Source organism: Ruditapes philippinarum, unplaced genomic scaffold (assembly GCF_026571515.1).
Source record: "Ruditapes philippinarum isolate M1 unplaced genomic scaffold, ASM2657151v2 ctg1729_1_1_1_1, whole genome shotgun sequence".
Taxonomy (NCBI): domain Eukaryota; kingdom Metazoa; phylum Mollusca; class Bivalvia; order Venerida; family Veneridae; genus Ruditapes; species Ruditapes philippinarum.
This window is the reverse complement of record NW_026859981.1, coordinates 192462-220243: the sequence shown is the minus strand read 5'-3', so window position 1 is coordinate 220243 and position 27782 is coordinate 192462. Positions and strand designations below refer to the sequence as shown.

Here is a 27782-nt window from a genome sequence, read left to right as displayed (position 1 = left end):
CTATGAACAACTTTGGAAGCCCTTCACCCAAGGATCATTCCTACCAAGTTTGGTTGAAATTGGACAAGTGGTTTTTTCACAAGAAGACTTTTCAAGTTCACTAAATAATCTATATAACACACACACAAACACACAGGTGAATCGCTATATGCACCGCATAAAAAAGATCTTCTTGTGACAATTCAAAAGCACCATTGATTAGATATTTGGCATGAAACATACATCCTTTAGTGGATGTCTACCAAGTTTGTTCAAATAAAAGCCATAGGGTCAAAACTGGCCTCGCCCCAGGGTTCATTGATTTTTTTATTGTATATAGTAAAACTAAAAAAAACAACTAAAAACTAGTGTATGTCTATTATGTTTTTGTTGAAATAAAACCCATAGGGTCAAAATTGGCCCCACCCGGGGACCATTGATTTTTTCTTATATTTACTGTAAATCCGGTGTTTTTTGCGCTGTTTTAATTTTCAATATTTCTTCTGGGGGAAAAAAGGGGCTCCACTTTGACCGTTTAATCGTGAGCGATCCAGGGCCCTCTGTGCCCTCTTGTTCAGTTATTGCCATTTGTTATTTTTCAAACTTAATTTTTGTCCAGAGCATCACTCAAAAAGCCTTTAAGATATCAACATGAAACTTCATAGGTGGAAAGATCTCACTCAGGAAGTTTGCAGTGCACAAGAATGATAAATCTACCCTTCATTATTTTTGAGTTATTGCTCTTTGTTATTTTTCACACTGAACTTTTCACCGAAGTGGAGCATTAATAAACTCAAAAGTCTTTCAGATATCAACATGAAACTTCATAGGTGGATAAATCTTATTGAGGAGGAATGCTGTGCACAAGAATGATAACTCTACCCTTCATAATTTTTTAGTTATTGCTCTTTGTTATTTTTCACACTGAACTTTTCACCGAAGTGGAGCATTAATAAACTCAAAAGTCTTTCAGATATCAACATGAAACTTCATAGGTGGATAAATCTTATTGAGGAGGAATGCTGTGCGCAAGAATGATAACTCTACCCTTCATAATTTTTGCGTGCATCACATGGTCTCAATATGGTGATAATCTCTGTGAAATAGTTGCAAAATCAAACTTCAAATAACAAAGTAATGAGCTGGACACAATTTTGCTGCAAGGTCATGCTGTGACCTTGACCTTCAAGGTAGCAACCCAAATGTTATGCGCAACACGTCGTCTCAATATGGTGATCATTTCTGTGATATAGTTGTAAAATCAATCTTCAAATCACGAAGTTATGGGCCAGTTACGATTTTGCTGCAAGGTCATGCTGTGACCTTGACCTTCATGGTAGCGACCCAAATGTTGTGCGTGACACGTCGTCTTAATAAGGTGATCATTGCTGTGAAACAGTTGTAAAATTCAACTTCAAATAACAAAGTTATGGGCTGGACACGATTTTGCTTCAAGGTCATGGTGTGACCTTGACCTTCAAGGTAGCCACCCAAATGTTGCGTGCAACAATTCGTCTCAATATGATGATCATTTTGTGAAATAGTTTTAAAATCCGACTTCAAATAACAAAGATATGGGCCGGACACGAATTCGGGACGCACGTACGTACGGACGGACGGACTAACAAAATGGTACTTATGTTACTTTTCCTTTGACCTTTTTGGCCATTTTAGTCACACAAGGCTTAAAAATGGGTCAAAGACAGCAAAGGCCCTGTTAAATTTGTATATGATATAAATATCATGATGCTGTGATGTTATAAAAAAAATTTACCACTGACCATTTATGTCGAAAATTTAACTAAGTCGGTAAACAGGAAGTGGATGACCAACAAACCTGAAATAAAATCCCAAGGTATGGAACTACTAGTCAATGATGTAAGCCAAATATCAAGGGGCTGTGATAAGTAGTTGCTGAGACAACTATTACGAAAATGTCGAAATTTTAACTAAGTCAGAAAAAGGAAATGGATAAGCAACAGACCTGACATCAGATCCCACGGTATGGGATTACATGTAAATGCTGTATGCCAAATAACACGAGGTTGTCATTAGTAGTTGCTGAGAAAACTGTTAAGAAAATTTCCTACCATTGACCATTAATAACGAAAATTTAACTAAGTCGATAAACAGGAAGTGGATAAGCGACAGACCTGAAATCGATTCCCACGATATGGGATCATGTGTCAATGCTGTAAGCCAAATATCAAGAGGCTGTGATGTGTAGTTGCTGAGAAGACTGTTACGAAATTTTCCTACCATTGACCATTAATGTCGAAAATTTAACTAAGTTGATAAACAGGAAGTGGATGAGCGACAGATAGGAAAACGAATCCGACAGTATGGGACCATGTGTCAATGCTGTATGCCAAGTATTAAGAGGCTGTGATAAGTAGTTGCTGTGAAAACTGTTACGAAAATTTCCTACTATTGACCATTAATATCGAAATTTTAACTAAGTGGATAAACAGGAAGTGGATAAGCGACAGACCTGACATTGATTCCCACGGTATGGGACCATGTGTCAATTATGTAAGCTAAATATCAAGAGACTGTGATGTGTAGTTGCTGAGAAAACTGTTACGAAAATTTCCTACAATTGACCATTAATGTTGAAAATTTAACTAAGTCGATAAACAGGAAGTGGATAAGCGACAGACCTGAAATCGCTTCCCACGATATGGGACCATGTGATAATGCCTTAAGTTAAATATCAAGAGGCTGTTATGTGTAGTTGCTGAGACCTGAAATCGAATCCCACTATATGAGACCATGTGTTGATGCTGTATTCCAAATGTTGCTGAGAAAACTGTTAAGAAAATTTCCTACCATTGACCATTAATGTCGAAAATTTAACTAAGTCCATTAACAGGAAGTGGATGAGCGACAGACCTGAAATCAAATCGCATGGTATGGGACCACGTGTCAATGCTGTATGCCAAATATCAAAAGGCTGTGAAGTGTTGTTGCTGGGAAAACTGTTACGAAAATTTCCTACCATTGACCATTAATTAATGTCGAAAATTTAACTAAGTCGATTAACAGGAAGTGGATAAGCGACAGACCTGAAATCGAATCCCACCGTATGGGACCATGTGTTAATATTGTATACCAAATATCAAAAGGCTGTGATATGAAGTTGCTGAGAAAACTGTTACGAAAATTTCCTACCATTGACCATTATAGTCAAAAATTTAACTTAATTTGCAAACAGGAAGTGGATGAGCGACTGACCTGAAATCGAATCCCTTCTATATATATAGTCGCTGTATGAAGCATACGTGTTATTTTGTGCTTTTGGATTATATTTAATTGCTAGTTCATTTCTATTTGGATTTGACTGGAAGTGTGCATATGTGACAATGAATGCGGTGTGCATCTTTGTTTGTGTTTATTTATTGGCTGTGTCATTGATTGAACGGGCTACACATACTTCAACTGAATATTTTGGACAATTTTTACATCATAATGGAGTAGACATTTAACAAACCAAAAATATTTCAACAAACAAAATTGCCTACGGCCGTGATCAATTATTGAACATTGGATTAAATGTCACAAACCACTGGAGATATTATAAACCTGATCAATCTGTGTTCTATACAATAAATAAATTGGATATAGCCCCCAGCTGGAAAAAAAGGAAAAGAAAGAGGGGTGGACAATCAAAACCTCTAACAAAGCAAAATGGAATTAACTCACGTAATCTCATATATCCAAAGAAATGCAATACACTGAATAACAGATTCAATGAAAAAGTATCTTTCATAACTCTTAATTGTCATTCAGTTCGAAACAAGTATGTTCGTGTTGGTCAGATACTACGAGAACAGAAACTTGATTTTGCCCTCCTCACTGAAACTTGGTATGCGGACGAAAATCAGCATGAATATGAAACTAGTGACCTTAATCAAAACGGTTATAAAATAAGTGTAGCCAATCGAAAGAACCGAATCGGCGGTGGGATTGCTTTGACCTGTCGTACCGTTGTGAATATGAGGAAATTGAAATCTGGAGTGACAAATTGTTTCGAATTTGGTATTTGGCAACTTGTATTCAAAAACATTACAATGCATGTAATTGGCATTTATAGACCACCATCCATGTCAACAAATTCACAATTTATTTCTGACTTTTTCCAATTCATGGAAGGGATTATGCCTCAATATTCCAATATTCTAACACTGGGTGACTTTAACTTACATCTGAATGAAGAAAATAGTGTGATATCAGATTTTAAAGACTCATTATTCGCTATGGGTTTGGTGCAGCATGTTAACTTTGGCACACGAGTTTCTGGCAATACTCTTGACGTTGTTATTACGGAACAGTCAATGGGGTTGAAATTGTGGCATGTGAACCTGGTGATTATGTGTCTGATCATCGAGCAATAAAATGTGTTGCAAATGTTCAAAAAGAAAACATAATCAGTAAGTCATCAAATTTAGAAACTTAAAAAATATGGACAAGACATCTGTTAGAAAAGAGTTCAGTGAAATTACAATAGATCAGAGTGATATTTATCTATACGTGAATGAGTTTGAAACTAAAATAAAGCACGTTCTGGACACTCTTGCACCTGAAAAAAAGATAACAAAAGTAATTAGAGCTCCTAAACCATGGTTCACTCCCGAAATTCTCACCCTTAAAACATCGACTCGGAAAACTGAAAAATATGGAGAAAATATCGTCAACCACAACAATATGAATCATTCAAAAAGTCTCGGAACCAGTACAATTATGAACTCGAAAAAGAGAAAACAAAAGTAATAAGTGAAAAAGTAGCTAATACAAAGGGTGATTCCAAGAAACTGTACCAGTTAGTATCTGAGTTGACAGGAACTAAATCAGAAAACCCAATGCCACCTGGGTACAGTGACAGTGAGCTCTCCGAACACTTTGCATCATTTTTCATGAATAAAATAGAGAAAATACGTGATGCCCTGAAACCATTTGATAAATTCGAGCCAAATACTAGAAACGTTCCATCTCTTCTTGCCTTTGATGAATTTTCAAATGATAATGTTAAAGAGCTGATAAATGAACTACAGACAAAATCTTGTGAATTGGACATATTACCGACAGCAATATTAAAACTATTCCTTGGAGAACTACTCCCAATTATAACAAAACTGGTAAACTTATCACTACAGCAAGGAATATTTCCAAATAAATGGAAAGAGGCTATCGTGAGACCACTTTTGAAGAAAATTGGACTTGAACTTGTATTCTCAAATTATAGACCTGTGATTAATCTATCGTTTTATCAAAACTGATTGAAAAAGCAGCTCTGAAAATACTAAATAAACTTATGATCAGTATGACTCACTTCCTACAAACCAATCCGCCTACAGAAAATACCACTCCAGTGAATCTGCTCTACTGCGATTAGTTAATAATCTGTTGGCAGCCATGGAAAAACAAGAAGTTACAGCGCTAATTGCGATTGATCTCAATGCCGCGTTCCACACTGTGGATCATGATGTACTCCTCGACGTACTACAGAAGCAGTACGGCGTGAGCTGTTCAGTGCTCAGCTGGCTTGATTCATACCTTCGTCCGAGGGGCTGTCGCGTGTGTGTCAACTCGGCGGTCTCAGCTCCACGGCATCTAGAGTGCAGTGTCCCCCAGGGTAGTTGTTTAGGGCCTTGGCTCTACCTAACCTATGCGGGAACCTTGTTTGACGTGATTCCATCTGGATTATCGGTGTATGGATTCGCTGATGACCATACTGCAACCAAACGTTTTAAACCGACTGAAGAAATTAGTGAAATTTCTGCAATCGCTGAATTAGAAAATGGTGCGATTGATATCAACAATGCTAAAAAACACAAGATGAACTCATAGAAAACAGAATTCATAACATTCGGAAGTGCTCAACAACTCGAAAAGTGTCACCAAAAATCCATTTGTATTAACGGAGATAAGATCAACTCCGAGGAGTCCATTAGATATTTAGGCGCATTTCTAGACCAAACACTACATTTCAAGGAACATGTCAAACGAAAGTGCCGTACTGCAATGTTAAACTATCTTAGAATAAATGTGTCAAAAAATACCTCACCAAAGAAGCAGCTGAAATACTAGTTATAGCACTCGTAATGTCACACTTGGATTATTGCAATGTCATTCTTTATGGTGTATCCGATTTTGAATTGAAAAAATTGCAACATATTCAAAACATGTGCGCTAAGTTAGGTCTACAACAAAAGAAATTTTACAGTTCAAGGCAAGCATTGTTCGACCTTCACTGGTTGCCAATCAAATCTAGAATCGGATTTAAATTTTGACTTTTGTATACAATTGTTCAATCGGTCATGCTCAAAAATACCTTTCTAAACTCCTAACCAAACAAGTACCAAATACCCGACTATGTTCAGCTAAAACCTCTGAGAACTGCTTCGTTATTCCATTCAATAAAAGAAAAACATTTAGTGACAGAAGTTTCGGAACTATTGGTCCAAAAAGTTGAAACAAGCTAATAATATTGACGTATTTAAGAGAAATCTTAAAACACATTTTTTCAGAAAGTTTGATTCACTATTTTAAAATCTGAAATGAGATAAACATGAGTAACGTATAACTGATGACTGACAGTGTGATGAATGTGCAATATAAATGAATGTTTTATTCTTTTTAATCTATTTGTAATCAAGTTACATGTATGTAAATAATCTTATCTCATGCTCCATGTATAGTTTATTTCAATCGGTTTTATCATTTTATGGTCTCTGCAATTTTTAAAACTAGAATGTGTCATCATGCCACGGATGCCCCCGCATGCAGCCAAAATTTCAAATGTTATAATATTTAGTTCCAAATTTGTTTGTACAAATTATTTTTTTCATTCTAAGTTCAAAGCCCTTTAAACTTTTCAATGTTAGCACAAACCATTTTTATACAATGTTCAAGGCACTGAAATTAGTCTTAACCTTTTGAAAATAGCATATTGCATATTTGTAGCCAAAATAATGGCTATATACATTTCCACAAAAGTATGAGTGCTGAAACTGAAAGTTCAAAATTTTTCCAACATTCAGGAAAGATAAGTTTGTCCAAAATCATTGAACCACGACCAAATTCAAACTTAAACTGCTTATTCCTAAGATGTATCTATATTATTTTCAAAGTGAAAGGGACAAAACTCTGCCAAAAATCATCGAACCATGACCAAATTCCAACTTGACCTGCACATTCCTTTGACATATCCATATGTCAATTTTGAGTTGAATATGTAACACTGTTGGGTTGATAATAAACGGAAACTGTAAATTTCATATCATTTTCAAAGTGAAAGGGGCATATTACTCTGCCAAAATCATTGAACCATGACCAAATTCGAACATGGCCTGCGCATTCCAAAATCATATCCATATGTCAAATTTGAGTTGAATGTGTAAAACTGTTGGGGAGATAATAAACGGAAACTGAAATTTTTTATATTATTTTCAAAGTGAAAGGGGCATAATTCTGCCAAAAATAATTGAACCATGACCAAATTTGACCTTGACCTGTATTTTCTCATGACATATCCATATGTCAAGTTTGGGTTGAATGTGTTGTACTATTGGGGAGATAATGAATGGAAACTAAAAATTTCATATTATTTTCAAAGTGAAAGGACATAACTCTGCCAAAAATCCTTGAACCATGACCAAATTTGAACTTGACCTGCACATTCCTTTGACGTATCCATATGTCAAGTTTGAGTTGCATGTGTTGTACCATTGGGGAGATAATAAACGGAAACTGAAATATTCATATTATTTTCAAAGTAAAAGGGGCATAACTCTGCCAAAAATCATTGAACCATGACCAAATTTGACAATGACCTGTATTTTCTCATGACATATCCATATGTCAAGTTTGAGTTGAATGTGTTGTATCATTGGGGAGATAATGAATGGAAACTAAAAATTTCATATTATTTTCAAAGTGAAAGGGGCATAACTCTGCCAAAAATCATTGAACCATGACCAAATTTGAAATTGACCTGCACATCCTTTGACGTATCCATATGTCAAGTTTGAGTTGCATGTGTTGTACCATTGGGGAGTAAATGCACAGAAACTGAAAATTTCATATTATTTTCAAAGTAAAAGGGGCATAACTCTGCCAAAAATCATCGAACCATGACCAAATTTGAACTTGACCTGTATTTTCTCATGATATATCCATATGTCAAGTTTGAGTCGAAGGTGTTGTACCGTTGGGGAGATAATGAATGGAAACTGAAAATTTCATATTATTTTCAAAGTAAAAGGGGCATAACTCTGCAAAAAATCATTGAACCATGACCAATTTCGAACTTGACCTGTATTTTCTCATGACATATCTATATGTCAAATTTGACTGCAATATGTGCAACGGTTATTAAGATAATGAACGGAAACTGATGATGACGGAAGGACGGAATGACGGAATGACAGAATGACGGAACAGGGTAACACTATATGCCCCTGCCATTATATGGCGGGGGCATAAAAATATGTTCATTGGAATTGTATGTAAAAGCTTTTATTTCATTTGAGGTTGATCCACATACTCTTATGCATTCACAATTTTATTCTTATTATTTATATGTACTGTACAACGCCGTTGAATATTGTTAAATAGAAACAGGCGTTTAATTAAACAAGAGGGCCATGATGGCCCTGAAGTCGCTCACCTATATATAGGCCCCCAGAGCGGGGCCAGTTTAAGCCCCAGGGCTTTTGTTTGAACAAACTTGAAAGTTAATTAAATATTAAATAATAAAAATTAAAAGTAGATTTTTTTAGGTTTTACAATATACATATAAGGAAAAACCTATGACCCACGGTGTGGGGCAAATTTTGACACTAGGGACAAAAATTTGTACAACTTTGGTATTGGACCTTCAGATGATACCATAGACCAAATATCAAAGCTCTAGGGCATTTACTTTCAGACCAGAAGATTTTTCAAGTTTTCACTATATGTATGTAATGAAAATCAATGACCCCCCGGGCGGGGCCAATTTTGACCCTAGGGCCATTATTTGTACAATCTTGATAGAGGTCTACTACACAATGTTTCATGCCAAATATCTAATCTGTAGCCTTTGCCAAATCAGAGAAGAAGATTTTTTTTAGATTTTACTATATACATACATTTTGTATAAGGAAAAACCTATGACACCCCGGGGCGGGGCCAATTTTGACACTAGGGACAAAATTTGAACAACTTTTGTAGAGGACCCATAGATGATACCATATTCCAAAAATCAAAGCTCTGGCCCATGTACTTTCAGACAAGAAGATTTTTTAATTTTGTGTTTTTTGAAATCCTTTTCTGGCCCTATGTCCTACATATGCAACAGACTGGAACCATTTGAACAACTTTGAAAGGGGACCACCCAAGGATCATTTCTGTAAAGTTTGGTTGATGTGCAGTCATTGGTTTCAGAGGAGATGTTGTTAATGTTCAAAACTTGACGACGCCCGACGCACGACGACGCACGACGGACACAGGGCCATCACAATAGATCACCCTGAGCATTGCCCAGGTGAGCTTATAAAATTTCAAGTTTCAAATCCCACGGTATGGGACCATGTGTTAATGCTGTATACCAAATATCAAAAGGCTGTGATAAGTAGTTAATGAAGAAACTGTTACAAAAATTTCCTACCATTGAGCATTAATGTCGAAAATTTAACTAAGTTGGCAAACACAAAATGGATGAGCGACGGACCTATAATCAAATCCCAATGTATGGGACCATGTGTTTATGCTGTATACCAAATATCAAAAGGCTGTGATAAGTAGTTGCTGAGAAAACTGTTACGAACATTTCTTACTATTGACCATTAATGTTGACAATTTAACTAAGTCGGCAAACAGTAAGTGGATGAGCGACAGACCTGCAATCGAATCCCACTATATGAGACCATGTGTTGATGCTGTATTCCAAATGTTGCTGAGAAAACTGTTACGAAAATTTCCTACCATTGAGCATTAATGTAGAAAATCTAACTAAGTCGGCAAACAGGAAGTGGATGAGCGACAGACCTGAATCCACGGTATGGGACCACATGTTAATGCTGTATGCCAAATATCAAGAGGCTGTGATAAGTAGTTGCTGAAAAAACTGTTACGAAAGTTTTTTCCCTGAAAGCGACGGCCCGTCCGCCTGCCGCCCAACATTCACCATACTATAACCCGGATTTGCACCAGTGCAACCCGGCCAAAAAATGACACACAAGTAAAAACGGAATGAATAGGATCAAAGAGAATTTACTGTTATCCATTGTTCTCCAAGTCACACAAGTACGTCTGGGTTTGTACGGACAGACTGACGGACGGACAGACAACCCAGCGACTATATGCTCCCCTGAAAATTTTCGGGGAGCATAAAAACAGGGCTGAGCAGAGTAATGGTTCTTTTGCTCTGCACTTTCATCCAATGAGATCTATCTACCTACAAAGTTTCATGTTGATATCTCTTATAATTTTAGAGTTATGTTCCAGACAAAGTTCAAAGTATAACAAGAGCTGTCACAGGAGCTCGACTACTTATTAAATACTGGACGCAGTAAGGAATACAAAATTATAAAAGAAAGTTATGACAAGAAGTTATTGTTGTTAACATAAATTCTAAGTTCAAGGGGGAAAATTCTGGAAATAATACACTAAAGTTATAGACCTTGTCACACAACATGTGTGTAATAATAACAAATATATATTTGATGTTTGTAGTAAATACCTTAACAACAGAGGTCGCTCACCTGTATATAGCCCCTTCTCTAACCATCTAAGCTCTAACTCATTGGGTTTTTTAAAAGAAGATTTTTTAAGTTTTTACTATACACATATAGTTAAAAACAATGACACCCCTGGGGCAGGGCCAGTTTTGACCCCATGACATTTATTTGAACAATCTTTGTAGACACTAACTAGAAGATGTTTTATGCTTAATATCTAAACTATAGCTATTTGGGTTTTTTAAAAGAAGATTTTTAAATTTTTGCTTTACACATATAAGGAAAATCAATGCCCCCGGGGCAGGGCCAATTTTGACCCCAGGGCTTTTTATTTGAACAAACTTTGTAGACACTCACTAGAAGATGTTTCATGCTTAATATCTCAACTCTAGCTATTTGAGTTTTTTCAAAGAAGATTTTTTTAATTTTTGCTATACACATATAAGGAAAATCAATGACCCCCCGGGGCGGGGCCAATTTTGACCCCAGGACTTTTATTTGAACAAACTTGGTAGACACCCATTAGAACATGTTTCATGCTAATTATCTTAGCTCTAGCTCTTTGAGTTCTTTAAAAGAAGATTTTTTAAATTTTTACTATATGCATATAGCAAAATTAATAACCCCCTGGGGCGGGGCCAATTTTGACCCCGGGGCTTTTATTTGAACAAACTTGGTAGACACTCATTAGAAGAATTTCCAAGCTAAATATCTTAGCTCTAGCTCTTTGGGTTCTTTATAAGAAGATATTTTAAGTTTTTACTATATGCATATAGGGACAAAATCAATGACCCCCTGGGGCAGGGCCAATTTTGACCCCAGGGCATTAATTTGAACAAACTTGGTAGACACTTACTAGAAGATGTTTCATGCCAAATATCTAAGCTCTAGCTCTTTGGGTTCTTTAAAAGAAGATATTTAAGTTTTTACTATATGCATATAGGGAAAATCAATGACCCCCCTGGGGCGGGGCCAATTTTGACCCAAGGGCTTTTATTTGAACAACTTTATAGACACTCATTAGAAGATGTTTCATGCCAAATATCTAAGCTCTAGCTCTTTGTGTTCTTTAAAAGAAGTTTTTATTAAGATTTTACTATATGCATATAGGGAAAATCAATTACCCTTGGGGGCGGGGCCAATTTTAACCCCAGGGATTTTATTTGAACAAACTTGGTAGACACTCATTAGAAAATAATTCATGCCAAATATCTAACCTCTAGCTCTTTTGGTTCTTTAAAAGAAGATATTTAAAGTTTTTTCTTTCGGTTGCCATGGCAACCAGAGTTCTGCATGGAATTAAATTCTTTGAACAATTTTTAAAGGTGACCATCAAAGGAACATTCCTGAGAAGTTTGGATGAAATTGGCTTAGTGGTTTATGAGGAAATGTCATTTGAAGCAAAAGTTTACGGACGACGGACGACGGACGGACGCCGGACGAAAAGCCATCACAAAATGTCACCCTGTCACTTTGTGACAGGTGAGCTAAAAAAAGACACACAAGTGAAAACGGAATGAAAAGGATCAAAGGAAATGTACCGTTATCCATTTTTCTAAGTCACACAAGTACCTCTGGGTTTGTACGGACAGGACAGACAGACGGACGGACAGACAAGGCAGCAGACAGAAGGACGGACAGACAAGGCGGTGACTATATGCTTTACCTTCAGGGAGCATAAAAATTATTAACTCAATCTTCTAACAGATATCAAGGATATTTTGGTTGAAAAGAAATACATCTGTAGTGTTAACAAGGCTTTTGGCTGTGTTGCCTCTTTTACCCTAGATGACCCATATGTGAACTTGAGCTAGAAATCATACAAACAACCTTTCTGTCCAATTTCAGGATATTTGGGCAAAAATATGACCTTTATAATAATAAGAATTTTTTTGGTCTCTGTGAACTTGCTTTTGACCTGCATTATTTGTGTTTAAACTAGAGCTAGAAATCATCAAAACAACCATTCTGACAAATGTGCAGAATATTTTGGCTGAAAATATTACCTCTAGAATGTGAACAAGGTTTCTAGGCTTGGTGACCTTTATTGGAACTTGAGCAAGAAGTCATAAAACTAATATTCTAATGTTTATATCTGCAACTGAAATAGTGAAAATGTCAACTTTGCAATTGCGATATTGCTTGATATGCCAAGTTTTAAATTATTATCACTATGTCTTCCCAAGATGGGACAGGACATGACAAAGTAATTCCTATTGCCCCGCCCCCAATATGTTTGGTAAATATACCATGGCTGAGGGCACATGCAAAAAAATCATATATATTATATTGTTTTGTTTGTTTACACAGAACAAACTTTAAGACTACATTGTAAAGCAATGGAGCCTATGTTCCAACGTCAGGACTACGCTTTGTTATATTAATATGTTTCTGTCACTGTTAAGTTTACAGCCTGGTGTCAAGCAAACTACTACTGGGAGACACACATAAAATGTCTTTTGAAATTCTTAGCAAAGACAATTGTGTTTACCTAAACTTTCTGAGATACTGAGAACTGTTTGATGTTTACTACTGTTTTCAATGTTCTTGGCTGTTTATGGTAGCTTTACTACTAGTATTCCTTTTTATTTTCACCGTAACTTTAAATAAATATTCTTATAACACTTGATATTTAAAGTTCACAAAACATTCTGTTATTTTTCATAGCCTTTATTTTTTAAACATGACTAAAGGACTCACTCAGCACTGAAGCATTATTGGCCACATATGCATACCTCTGTATTAAAAGCTGTAATATGTTTTCTATGTTTATTTTCTTGAAATATTTTTCTTATTTAACTTCAAATAGATAGAGAAACACTTGTGCTAAGTTATTTATGCTTGGGTGTTATATTTTTGTTTTACAGTGATGACCATGACTTTGTGGGACAGGCCCACATAGTAACTGTGGCATTGCCCCTTGAGGGACTAAAATCCAAGCAAAGTCTCCATATTATAATGCTTTGTATCAAGTTTGTTTAGAATATATCATTCATAACTCTAGTCTAGACACCATTTTTTTCTATTTTCAGTAATGATGATCTAGTGGGTAAAAAAGCAATCCTAAACTAGATTTCCACTTAAGCTTGATATGTATAAAGTTTCATTACAATTTCACTTCTTTAATGACATGAAACCACCTGTTTGGTGCTTGACCACACAAACACCTGTCTTCCAAAATTGCCAATCTCTTAATTAGGATTTAGAAGCTTAAAACTGGAAGATAATTATTACCTTCATCTTCATCATCAGAGTCTTCATCACCTGTACCAGACCTATAAGAAATATAAACACACAAAGTGAAAAAAACATTCAAATGAGTTGAAAAGATATACCCACTAAATAATACAAATCACTTGATAAAAGCATGTTTATGCAAGTACAGAGCATAACTATGATACAAAGATCACAACAAGAGCCACCACTGGGTGGGACAGCGCTCAAGTATTTGACTTTTTTTAAAAGCACACAAATAAAAGTTTAAACATATCTTTAAAAAGAAGATTTTTCCTTTTTTAAAAAACTTCAATAGGGGGGTCTAGTTACACTTCCTGTTTTCACCAAGAATGAATAATTTCCATAATGTTCAAATAAGAAATAGATATTAATTCTGACTGCATTGTTGTAGAATAATGCACGGTTTGAGTTCAAATGCGTAGTAATATAATCACAAAGGCCAATCTATTTCCATTCTAACAAATCAAGAAAAAAAAATTATTATATAGTTGGACTTTATGTTTGGCTGTTAAATTTGTTAAATCAGAGTTTCCAATAAAAAAGGCTGTTCCAATCCAATAGAAAAGGCTGTTCCAATTGATTGAGAAAAAAAACTGTCGTTAAATCTACTGTGTGTAGAAACATTTTGAGAATAAAGAATTTTGAAAACGTCGATAAAACTTTGTTAATTTTATTTCACTCTATATTTTTCAAGCGAAATTCAAAATATTAATAGTGAAATAAATGTGAAATTTAACTTGTTTGTGACATTAAAATAGCATTTTGATTTGTTTTTGCATGTGTCATTTGGCGTTACATTGTGACATCACAACCTTTTAAACATCTGTAAAGCATTAACAACTGAATTAAAGATATTGGTGTTCGGACTCATTTTCTTAGGTAGACCATTTTTTTTCATTCTAGATAGTTTCGTAAACAAAATTCGACAAAGAAAGGTTTTTATTTATCAGATTTTTTAAACAAAATGGCGCCGTAAAAGTCTCAGTTTGAAAATACACAGGGAGGTAATAAGAATGGTAAGTGCATTGTTGTAGAATAATGAACACTTCCGGCCCTCTTTGTTTATATAGAAAAAATCCGATAGTGTTAGATTGTTCAATTTAACATCTGAAACTGTGCATGGGGTGCAAAGTAACAATAGAACAAATTTTTTTTGTTTCTATACAATTGAAGATTGCCATAATGCAAAGATCACTGACCTATCTAATTTTTATTGTCTATTAGAATATATTGTTATTCAAATAAAAGATCAGAGTAGGAATCTATCAATGCAGTAGAGTCTAGTGAATTTGGTGGGGAAGGTCATATTTCACATGGCCAAAATTCCATGACTGTACATCAAGGGACAACACAGTAAGACACTATGCCAGCTGATATCAAAGTTCACTTTACATCTTTATCTGTGCACATGGCTGCACACCAAAAGACAAGAAAGTAGGTCACATCAAATTCTAGGTCACCTAAACTGTGCACATAGTCCAAATTTCATGGCTGTCCATCAAATGACAAGAAAGTAGGTCAATATCCCCTTGGGCAAGGCAAAATTTTGACCCAAGGGTTTAATTCAAACAATCTTGATACAGGTCCACCTAATAATATTTCATGTCAAATAAGCTGCTTCTTTCTCCAATTAAGAAAACATTTGTTTTACACTGCGAAAAATATACTGATATACGGGAATATACGGTCCCGTATTTTTGACATATACGGGCGTGTACGGGATGTATTTGTCGAATATACGGACCAAGTATACGAGTCCGTATAGGGAACACCGGGTATACGGGAAGTCCGTATATGCATCAGGCATATACGGAATTCCGTATTTGCACTATATACATGTACGTATATTTGTTCGTATGTTTGGGGTATAAGGAGAATAAAATCCCGTATACGGACTTTATCAAGGTTGTTATCCCTAGTATACTATAAATATACCAAGGATATACGGGACCGTATTTTCTACGTATACAGAGGATATACGGACTCGTATTTTCTACGTATACAAAGGATATACGGAACCGTATATTCTACATATACAGATGATATACGGACTCGTATTTTCCATATATACAGATGATATACGGAATCGTATTTTCCACATATACAGATGATATACGGAATCGTATTTTCTACATATACAGAAGATATACGGAATCGTATTTTCTATATATACAGGGGATATACGGAATTGCATTTTTTAGTTGTACAAAGGGTATACAGAACTGTATTTTCGAGATAAAAGAAGGTACAGATATCATCAAAAGCATGCATTTACATGACCGAAATGCAGGCTTGTACAATAGAACATGTTTGATTACACATTGTGAATGGGAATTGTAGTCATATGCTTAAAAACTTTATCTTCACAATTGAAGTATTTCAAATAATAATTTAAAAGTAAAAACCAAATCGAGTCACTCTTAAATATTTATTATTTCATAAACATATATATTCAATATGTATACATATATAAAACAAAATAAACATGTCTTCGCTACAATAGTCATATATTGTTGTAAGCCTTATTCCAGAGGGACACATTAATGTAGCGTTGCAACGGAAAGGCGATATACCGGCATGTTGCGATACAGAGTCATAAAATACGTATCACAGTGCAGAACATCCGCACCGCGATATTTTCTTCAGAGATCGAATTATACATGTACATTTTTCGATATTTTCAAGCCGTAACCTTTATGAATTGCATGTTGTTTAAATCTAGAACAAACTATGCTAACTTGAAGTTCTTTTCGATTTATCTTAACAATGATTCATATGAGCCACTTATATTACACCCATAAAACATTTTAAAGATATTCATATCATTTGTTCGTGTTAACATTCACATATTATTTTAGGAAAATGAGTCCATAGCACAAATTGATAATTACGGAAAGTTTTAATAATAATCATTAAAATTAAAAATCCGTATTCACAGAAATTCGTCATTCAAACACTGTTCTTAAAAGCAGTTAAATATATCAATCATCTATAGGAATGATACGTAGACCAGTGTGACGGTGTCTATTTCGTGACGTAGGAAATGTTTTCTCCAGATATTACAATCTTCTTCGGCATGTGTGTATCTGAAAGAAGAGAGTTTAAAATCCTGTTTAAATAATGTCATGAAATAGTTATCACAACTTTCAAAAAGACTATACACAAGCATTTTTTTAAGCGTATACATATATACAATTTTTTTTCTTACTCAAATTTCAAAATTATTTATATTATTAGGATAAAGATGTCATTTATAAGCAATCATTTACACAGGATTTAAATGAAATAATTAATCTATGACGGATGATAAGTTATATGTTTTTGTTATGAAACTTTTACGAATACATATATTTCACACTCGTAATATAAATTATAATGGTATCTTTGTTCTATGTAAAGAGTATTTTATTGATTTAAAATATATTTAAACAAAATAACATTGCATTGGGAAAAGTGCTGACATAATCTTTTTGATCGTTTTACGATGTATATTAGTATCGTTAGTAGGAGTCAATTCGTTTGGGGAAAAAAAGGTTTAAAATGTACAGATATTTGCTACTCAGGTGTAGATCCGTGTTTGCACAATGATATCCAGTTAAGTAAAAGGCAGAATACCCAGCTATACTTCTCATTTATATAAAAACGTAAATCTTAACAAATTTGAATTATTGTTTGTTTCAGTTTCAATTCTTTCAAAAACTATTCCATCACAACTTCACAGCAACGAATGAATACCTTCAATGGACACTAGTGTAGATTAATATTTTTTTTATTGTTAAGACTGTTTAACTAGGTAAGTTGACAATAAAATCTCTTACAGTGTGCCATCACTAAAAATAAAGTGATAATTCTCACAAAAATTATAAATCAAAATATTCTCCCTTGCCTATAGCATTAATCTGATAGTATGAAATCAAATTCAGATAATAAAATATATGTATCATATGTGACAATTGCATAAAATAACATAGGAAATATTTTAGTTACTACATGCGAATGCGACAGTATTACGTGCGCACGTGAAACATTTACGTATCAACGCCATATGTTTCACGTGCGCACAAGTACTGTGCGTTTAGTATAATAATTAAGTGACGAGGTGGTCAAGTCCACTATCCAGGTGTAAAACAGCTATCATATTGTGTTTATTATCTTCAAACAGGCTAGCTATATAAAACAAATTATCAACAAATTTACCAACTCTCAGCGTAATGCAGTAGGTAAGGTTGTGGTAAATATCAATGCAAGACAGCTAGGCTCGGATTCGCCTTTTTCCCAAAAATATTGCTTTATAATTATCAATCAAGTATGAAAGTTTTGTATCATCTATTGTAAAGATTATAAATGCTGTGCTATTTTCTATTAACTTCTCATTTTGTTTTAAATGTAGCTACATTTAGCCCTATTTAGCAAGTTGGTGCAAACTTATACGGAATGCATGATACTGTACACAGACTGTTTCAACTATAGTTAAGTTTGCACGAAATACTCCTGCACTGCAAAAGTACTATGACTACTACAAACTACACACTATACAGGATAAAAATCACTATCATCCGTGCATGTATGTCTAAACTATTAAATATCATAACAAAACTACCTTTCTATCCCAATTCATTTTTTTAATGTAAAATTTTAAAAAAATATATGGAAAGAAAAACGCAAAAAAGTGCGACAACTTGTGAGGCTCGAACTCGTGATAAAATTTAATGTGTATGACATTCGAATGACTTTACTAACTTTTCCATCAAGACATTTCAAATTCTATTTCTTATCTTACATAATATTCGCTTGTGAAAACCCTGTTTTACCTATTCAGACAAAGGTTGTTAACTTTAGTGTACATGCACAAAAGAAAATGTAGAGTCACTCTCACATTATCAAAGCGGCCTACTTATCGCTTATGCACGTAGTAACTTAAAAAAATTACTATCATTAACATATGAGCCGTGTCACGACAAAACCAACATAATGGGTTTGCGACCAGCATGGATCCAGACCAGCCTGCGCATCCGCGCAGTCTGATCAGGATCCATGCTGTTCGCATACAGACCCTATAACAAGTAAAGCAACTGATAGCGAACAGCATGGATCCTGATCAGACTGCGCGGATGCGCAGGCTGGTCTGGATCCATGCTGGTCGCAAACCCATTATGTTGGTTTTGTCATGACACGGCTCATATATAAAAGTTATATTTTTTGATACAGTAATATGTTTAAGAAAAGAAAACTAATTTAATAAAATAAAGTCGCATGCACAGTGCATCTATATCAAACAATTGTGTGTGTTCGAGTTGTTTCTTCTATTTTATATATTTGATTTTTTCATATTAAAAGCAAGGATGTTTTAGCATTTTCAAATGCGCTGCAAAATGCTTATATGCCTTAATTGACATCATTTTATGAAGTGTGACATCATTCCGCCAACAAGATATAAAAGAGAACCAATGTATTTATAACTAACCACATTCATTCATGTCAAAATAAATGCGTGTAATTAAGGAAATTTGACTTTGCCTTGAGAAAGAATAAAACACATGATGTCAGTACGGATGGGAATATATGAGTCTGGGTAACTCTTCTTTACAGACAGTACGTCCGTGTAATTGTCTTATTTTATTCACAAAATACAACAATGTATATACGTGAACTTACATCTATATTACTTGCTACCATACTTTGCTTCATCTATAATTGCTGTAAAGAGGGCACAGCTGCATTTCTGGAAGATTTAAACACGCTGTACACTGTCCTGAAAAATGATAATATAACTTCAGCATAAACTGATAAAGAGCACATTGAAAATATTTCATAAGTGATCACATGTGCGAAAGTGTTAATACTGTAGGAACGTGTTCACATTTATGTGCATGTGTAGTTATGTATGTTTGTGTGTTCGTGCGTGCGTGCGTGTGTTACCATATCGCCTGGGATGTACTATATCGTATGTTCCAGCATATCGCTTTATGTGAAATATAAGTCAAAATATGGAATGTCGAAAAATTGTCTAATGTACAAAGGCTCTATACAGTTTTTCAAGCGTTTAAATTTATGTATAACAAATATTAAATAACTGTTTCCTCAAACAGGCGCGTGTTTGTGACTGACCCATGCGATATCACCTTATGCGTAATGTTTATCTTAAAAACTAAACAAAGTGTTTTAATTATAATAAGAAAAAATATTTAAATTTTAACTTGTCCAATAAAAAATCCAATGTAAATGTTGAAAACTCAGTTCATGTATATACAATTTAAAATCTGGGTTATCCTAAACAACGTAGATAAATAACCAAGAATATCGAATGAACAAAAAAAGAGTTGTCCGTCCTGAATGGCGAGTAAACTCGATCTTGCTAATTATTATATATATGCTAAAACAATACAAACAAAACCGTTTTAAAACTTATGGTTCGTCGCTATATTTTATATTCACGAGTTTTAAAATTCTTACACCGACACTAAGCTTCGTATCAATGTAAAAATAAGCATATCTTTTGACACCAAGGGTAAAAGGTGAATTAACACGTAACTTTTAAACGTAACACCTGTCGGTCATATAACATGCAATCATGCAGATATTTATCTGTCATTCTTTGTATTAATGTAAATAAAAAATTCTGACAAATATTGTCATTTTTTATTCATCTAAATGTATAATGATTTAAATGAAAAAATAAATATTTGTTTGCTATTTTTGTTTCAGATTTGTATTCATTTATATAATTATAGTTAATATAAATAAGAAATATATAGAAAAATGTGTACAGAAACTTAAAAAAAGTGAATAAAAATGAAAAGAGCGGAGTCTTTAAAGTGACTTATATTTGCATCAAATAATAGGGATTTGTATAAAAAAATAAAAACTGCGAATATAAAACAAGTATTCTGCTCGTTGAATTATCAAGACTGAGAAAGACGATTTTATCTAAAATTTATAAACATATTTTTTAGAAGTACTAAACAATTTTCTTTTAAAATATGTTAATCTGTTCAATCTCATAATTTTTGTTATTATATTGATTAAATTTATTGCACACTGACTCGCACCCCTGATTTTAAGTGATAATTGAGATCGCTGAAGATTATAAAGTCCATTCAGTTGACCAATCAAGCATACATAGGTCGTGTCACACACACTGATTAATCCTTTTGTACTACCATGTCCAGGGGCTGTAATACCTTGACATCTTCGATGTTTAAATGTCGTAAATTTTAACGTCTCTTTCTTACCCAAAAGGGAAGTTATGATTAACGTATTTAAGAAATGCCCTTTTCATTTTGTTGTTTTTGCATTTTTCAAACCACAAGATACAGTTTAGAAATCAAAATCAAACTCGTAACCTCCCAGTCTAAATTTAGGGATATATCCCTGCTTTAATTATCTAATCCGGCGGCCATATTGGATAGCGAAACAGATTTAAAAAGTGTTAAAGTTTTCTAAAAACAAATCAGTTTAACCTGAAATAAGCAGTTGTTCACAAAATGCAACAATTCTATTGATCGCATATTGATATTACAACGATAAAAAATAACTTTTAACCTACCTTGTTTTGCAATATTCTGAATTTTATTAACCATCCATTTCCAATCGCGTTTTTCTTTTTTCATTTCGCCCGCGCTATTTCTGATTGGTTGATAGGATTCACGTCATACAAAACCAACGCTTCAAACTCATTGGCTGTTTTGAAAACGCGTGATATGCCTAGATACCGTTTGTGTAATTAAGCATTTAGCATTAATAATGCCACGGATTTATATTAAGGTCCGTGATAATGCGGAAGAAACCAGCATACTAAGTCAAAATAATGCAATATTAAATAGGAAATATCATGTATCCATAAACGATAACTTTGCATACATGTATGACATAACCATTGATACTTTTTCATAGGCAAAACATTGATTCTAATGCTTAATCGGTTATTTATTTTTTATAATAATAATAATAATAATAATAATAATAATAATAATAATAATAATAATAATAATAATAATAATAAAAATAATAGTAAAATTTATCATATATTTTAGTTAGACAACTATAATTAAATAAATGTATGTGTGTTTTAATAATAATAATATTGATGATGATGATGATGATGATGATGATGATGATGATGATGATGATGATGATGATAATAATAATAATAATAATAATAATAATAATAATAATAATAATAATAATATTTATGATAATAATAAAAGACGTTTTAGAAGCGCTAAGAATATTCATAAATTACACAAATTTTTGTTATAACAACAATAAGCGGGTAAAGCATGAAAATAATATTAAAAAAAATAACTTATCAAGAGAATGTACTTTTTATATTTCTTTTCCTTTTTAGTCGAATTGTCAAAATTCTAAAATATTAAATTGCTTTAATAAAGGATTGATAATTAATAGTAAAATTTATCATATATTTTAGTTTGACAACTGTAATTAAATAAATGTATGTGTGTTGAAAGCTCAGTATTTATATTAAAAAATAACTTTAATTCATTATCTGCTCTAATGGAATAACTGTTCTGTTTGGGACTTTATTCATATCATGTCCCAGTTTCTATTATGCAGTAGATTATTACATTTCATTCAAATAGGCTTTAAAGCCGATGAGGACACAAAACATACAAAATAACAAAAGGTGTATGACATCAACATATATACATTATATTAACAATCATCAAATGTTTGGAGATGATAGATTTGATTGATAAAGAAACTACCTGCCAAATTTTTCATGTAGGTACACATAATATTACAAGTCTCTTACCAAGTACATTACACTCAACGTTATTTCTCTTAAGAACAAAAAACTCTTCAGTATCACTGACTGATATGATTTACACACTGCCAAAGAATTTTGACGTATAGTAATAACTTAATTGTGTCTTGTTTAAATTACGAATTCCGCCAGATAAAAGGATAACAACAACACGACGCTGCAAAAACATTTGAAAGAATACAGCAGCTATGTCTGTTTCATTTTAATATGTCAGGTTATAGTCTTTATAATATCTGGAACAAAATCACATAGAAATGTATGTATACGAATGAGACAAAATATAGAGACTCGGTTATGAGATCACACTTTAATTCCTTTATTTCGTACATGAATTATATTAGAAATTAACAGTAAAAATTACCGTTAAGACATTCAACACCAATTGCGCTAACTTACGTAATCGGAGAAAACCGAAACTCGTTATACCCTGCTGCGTTTATGATCAATATCCGGATCAATATCCGGCTTAATCAGTATTGGCTTCGATTATCGCAATACAGCACGTGGCTATTACACAATATTATGTCATAAATGAGACCGCGCGAAAAGAATTAAAATTGGGGAAGTCGGAACTTCATAAGATTTCTATTCGAAACTTGTGTACAAAAACGCAAATCTTTATGTTTCCTGAAATAAATAAATAAATAAATAAATAAATAAAAATAAATAAATAAATATAAGAATAAATGAGTGATGAATGAATGAATGAATGTATGAATAAATGAATGAATGATTGGTTGATTGATTCAATGAATGAATGAATGAATGAATGAATGAATGAATGAATGAATGAATGAATGAATGAGATATCATTGTTGATTTTTTTTTACATATGCAAGTACATGTGTTATATTATGTGACATATATAAACGTAAAATTTAAATGTTGTGTGAACAATCCCGATTTCATCTTCGTGATTTCACAATTATTTTAACTTTCACGATTTCAACTTCACAGTTTCACGATTTTAATATAATTAATTCATGTTTTAAACATCACAATTTCAACTTTATCATTTTCTCATGTTTGGCTCATCATTATAAAATATTATAATGATAATGAAAAAGAAATTACAAAATAACATGATTCACCATAGATGCAAAATACAAAAAAGTACTATCTAATAGTAATCAATCGCAATGGTAAAGTATTCGCTATTTATCTGCGGATGTATGCTAAAAAGCAAACACAGCGGTATTGAGCTAGAATACCGCGTCTGCATGCTACAGGTGGATGTCGCACTGACGGTATCATTCGCTATTTCTATATACAGAATCCGTATTTGCACGAATACGGAATTTCGTATTTTAGTAATATACGGACTTGTCATAAAAATTCCGTATATTAGTAAAATACGGACTTCGTACATCAAATTTCCCGTATATTACGAGTGTACGGAGTTCGTATACTAGTCATATACGGACTGATATAATATACGGTCCCGTACATCTCCGTATTTCAAGTTTCCCGTATTCTTACACGTATATTAACGATATACGGAATTCCGTACACTTCCGTATATCCATGTCTTTTTCGCAGTGTTAGTTTCTGTTTACATAATGAAATTCAATGCCACCGGGCAGGGTCAATTTTGACACCAAGGGCAAAATTTGAACAACTTTTGTAGAGGACCTATGGATGATATTATAAAGCAAACATCGAAGCTCTAAGCCTCGTACCTTCAGACAATAAGATTTTTTAATTTTTTGCTACATGCTCATAGTATAAATCAATGACCCCCAGGGAGGGACCAATTTTGACACCAGGGCTATAATTTGAACAATCTTATTAGAGGTTCACTACACAAAGTCTCATGCCAAAAGAAGATTTTTCAAGTTTTTACTATATACATTTAAGGAAAACTATCGCCTCTGGGCAGGGCAATTTTAACACTAGGGGCATAATTTAAACAACTTTGGTAGAGGACCCAAAAATGATATTATATACAAAATAACAAGGCTCTTAGCCTTGTACCTTCAGACAAAAATTTAATTTTTTACTATATGTACATAGTGACTGAAAATCAAAGACCCTCAGGGCGGGGCTAATTTTGACCCCAGGGCTATAATTTAAACTATCTTGCTAGAGGTTCACTACACAATGTTTCATGCAAAATATCTAACCTCTAGCCTTTGTCAATTAAGAGAAGATGATTTTTTTCAAGTTTTTACTATATACTTATAAGGAAAACCTATGACCCCCGGGGCAGGGCTAATTTTGACACTAGTGGCAAAATTTAAACAACTTTGGTAGAGTACCTATAGATGATATCATATACCAAATATCAAAGCTCTAAGCCTTGAACCTTCAGAAAATAAGATTCTTTAATTTTTTAATATATGTACATAGTAAAAATCAATGACCCACGGGGCGGACCAATTTTGACCCAAGGGCTATAATTTGAACCATCTTGCTAGAGGTTCACTACACTATGTTTCATGCAAAATATCCAACCTCTAACCTTTGTCAATTTCAAGAAGGGGATTTTTTAAAGTTTTTACTTTATACATATAAGGAAAACCAATGACCCCCGGGGCAAGGCTAATCTTGACACTAGAAGCAAAATTTGAGCAACTTTGGTAGAGTACCTATAGATAATATCATATACCAAGTATCAAAGCCCTAAGCCTTGTACCTTCAGACAGAAGGTATTTTAAGTTTTTACTATATGTACATATAGTGAAAATCAATGACCCCCGGGGCGGGGCCAATTTTGACCCAAGGGCTATAATTTCAACAATCTTGGTAGAGGTCTAACAGACAATGCCTTACGCAAAATATCTATGCTCTAGGCCTTGTGGGTCTTTACAAGAAGATTTTTTAAATTTATTCTCATAATTCCTTTTGGTTGCCATGGCAACCAGATTTCTGCATGGAATGAAATTCTTTGAACAAGTTTTGAAGCCCTTCACCCAAGGATCAATCCTGTCAAGTTTGGTTGAAATTGGACTAGTGGTTTTTCACAAGAAGATTTTTTAAGTTCACTATATAATCTATAGAACACACAAACATACATACAAACACACACACAGGTGAATCGCTATATGCCACCGCATCGCAGATGCTACGGTGGCATAAAAATTGTATCAGTTCTGTATTTCACTTGAAGTTACAAAGTTCTGTCAAAATGTCTAAAACATTGAAATTAAAAGAAACCATTTTAAATTAATTTTTATAGAGCAATGCTGATTCTATTGGATTCTCACACTGCTGCAAAGCCTATATCAGACAAGTCCAATAAAGGTTTGACAAAAGTGTACTTATCCAAGAGAATTTAGTATTGATCCCAACAATGTATGATAACATCATTATATGCAAAGATTCATCTTCAGGAGATTAAAGGCTGTGGACAAATATCTGTTACTGAAATCAGCATTTTTCGGATTTTTCCTCAGAAATATCTAAACATAAATTGTTTATAATGCATATTCAGCGTTTCTCATAAAATAATTTGACAAAATATTAATTTTAATCAAAGAGAAATTTCACTTTTTTTTTCTGATTTAGACATTCTCCAAGATGAGCGCTAGCTTCCTAAATACATCCTCACAAAACCCTCATCCTATCTATCTAAAATTCCATTTCACTTATCAATAGTAATAAACTTACCGACTGTTTAACTTTGACCGGCTTTCATCTGAAAATACAATCACAAGTGTTACAATGTATGATAAAGTAATGAGGAAAGGCAACACATTTTTTCAGCATATCAAAAGAACTTAAAATTCTTCCAACAGAATAGAGACTATCATTGACAAAAATACACATATTTTAATCTGAAGAATTATTTCTAAATTATATCAAGAAGCGCAATAATGGACAAAGGACATGAGGCAATAATTTTTGCTAAACTATGCAGCACACAATTATTTGCTTCATATCAGGTTTATTTTTCCACCTATAATGTATTCAGCTGTTATTTCAGATCTTGTATAAAGAAATTTTCATTTCAAAGTCAGAGGGCCAGTAAGGTGGCCAAAACAAACTAGTGCTTTCATAGAAACAAGAGGGCCCTTTCTGGGCCCTGGATCACTGACCTGAGAAAAAGGTCAAAAGGTCAAACTGGAGCCCCGTTTCACCCAAGAAGCACAATTTGAAAACAAGGGACAGTTTAATCTAAGTTATTTTGTGTTATGTCACCATTGAAATTTGTGTGTAAATTTATTTCAAAATTGAACCAGTAGTTTAGATGTTGTTGTTTTCTAACTTTAGCTGTGGCCGCCATGTAATTGAATAGTTCAGCCTGTCACTAAATGAGAGGTGAGCTAATAAAAAGATGAAAGAAAAAGAGAAGGAAAACAAACATTGACCCGGCTGGGGATTGAACTGTCAACTTCGATTCCCTTGGGTCAGGTTATTTTTGACCCTAGGGCTTTTATTTCAACAAACATGGTAGACATCCACTAGAAGATGTTTCATGCCAAATATCTTAGCTTTAGTGCTTTTGGATTTTCAGAAGATTTTTTAAAGTTTTTACTATACACTGATAAGGGAAAATGACCCCAGGGCAGGGTCAATTTCGACCCTAGGCCTTTTATTTGAACAAACTTTTTAGACATACACAAGAAGATGGTTCATGCCTTATGTCTAAGCTCTACCTCTTTTGGATGTTCACAAGAAGATTTTTTCACTATATACATCTAAGGAAAATCAATGACCCCCGGGGCAGGGCAAATTTTGACCCTAGGGCTTTTATTTGAACAAACTTGGTAGACATCCACTAGAAGATGTTTCATGCCAAATATCTAAGCTTTAGCTCTGACGTTTTTTTTACAATAATTTTTTTATTAATTTTCACTATATACAAATTAGTAAAATCAATGACCCCTGGGGCAGGGCCAATTTTGACCCTAAGGCTTTTATTTAAACAAACTTGGTAGGCTTCACTAGAAGATGTTTCATGCCAAATATCTAAGCTCTAGCTCTTTTGGTTTTTTACAAAATTCTTTTTTAAGTTTTCACTATCTACATAACAGGAAAATCAATGACCCCCGGGGCAGGGCTAATTTTGAGATCCTAGGGCTTTTTTTACTACACTTGGAAGACATCTACTTAAAGGA

General features: G+C 33.7%; 1 protein-coding gene and 1 long non-coding RNA gene across 2 annotated transcripts in view; both read right to left on the bottom strand.

The window, feature by feature from the left end:
* LOC132758506 (uncharacterized) overlaps positions 1–27782 on the bottom strand; it is a 98134-nt gene that overhangs the window by 58502 nt on the left and 11850 nt on the right. Inside the window, exons 3-4 of the mRNA XM_060750188.1 lie at positions 26332–26359; positions 13935–13975 (exon numbers count right to left, since the gene is read on the bottom strand). Of these exons, the coding sequence (XP_060606171.1) occupies positions 13935–13975; positions 26332–26359 (69 nt within the window). The remainder of the gene's footprint in view (positions 1–13934; positions 13976–26331; positions 26360–27782) is intronic.
* LOC132758508 (uncharacterized) lies at positions 16282–21868 on the bottom strand. The gene is made up of 3 exons (XR_009629584.1): positions 21484–21868; positions 19593–19689; positions 16282–17023 (listed from the first exon to the last, which is right to left on the bottom strand). It is a non-coding gene; the product is annotated as an uncharacterized LOC132758508 (long non-coding RNA).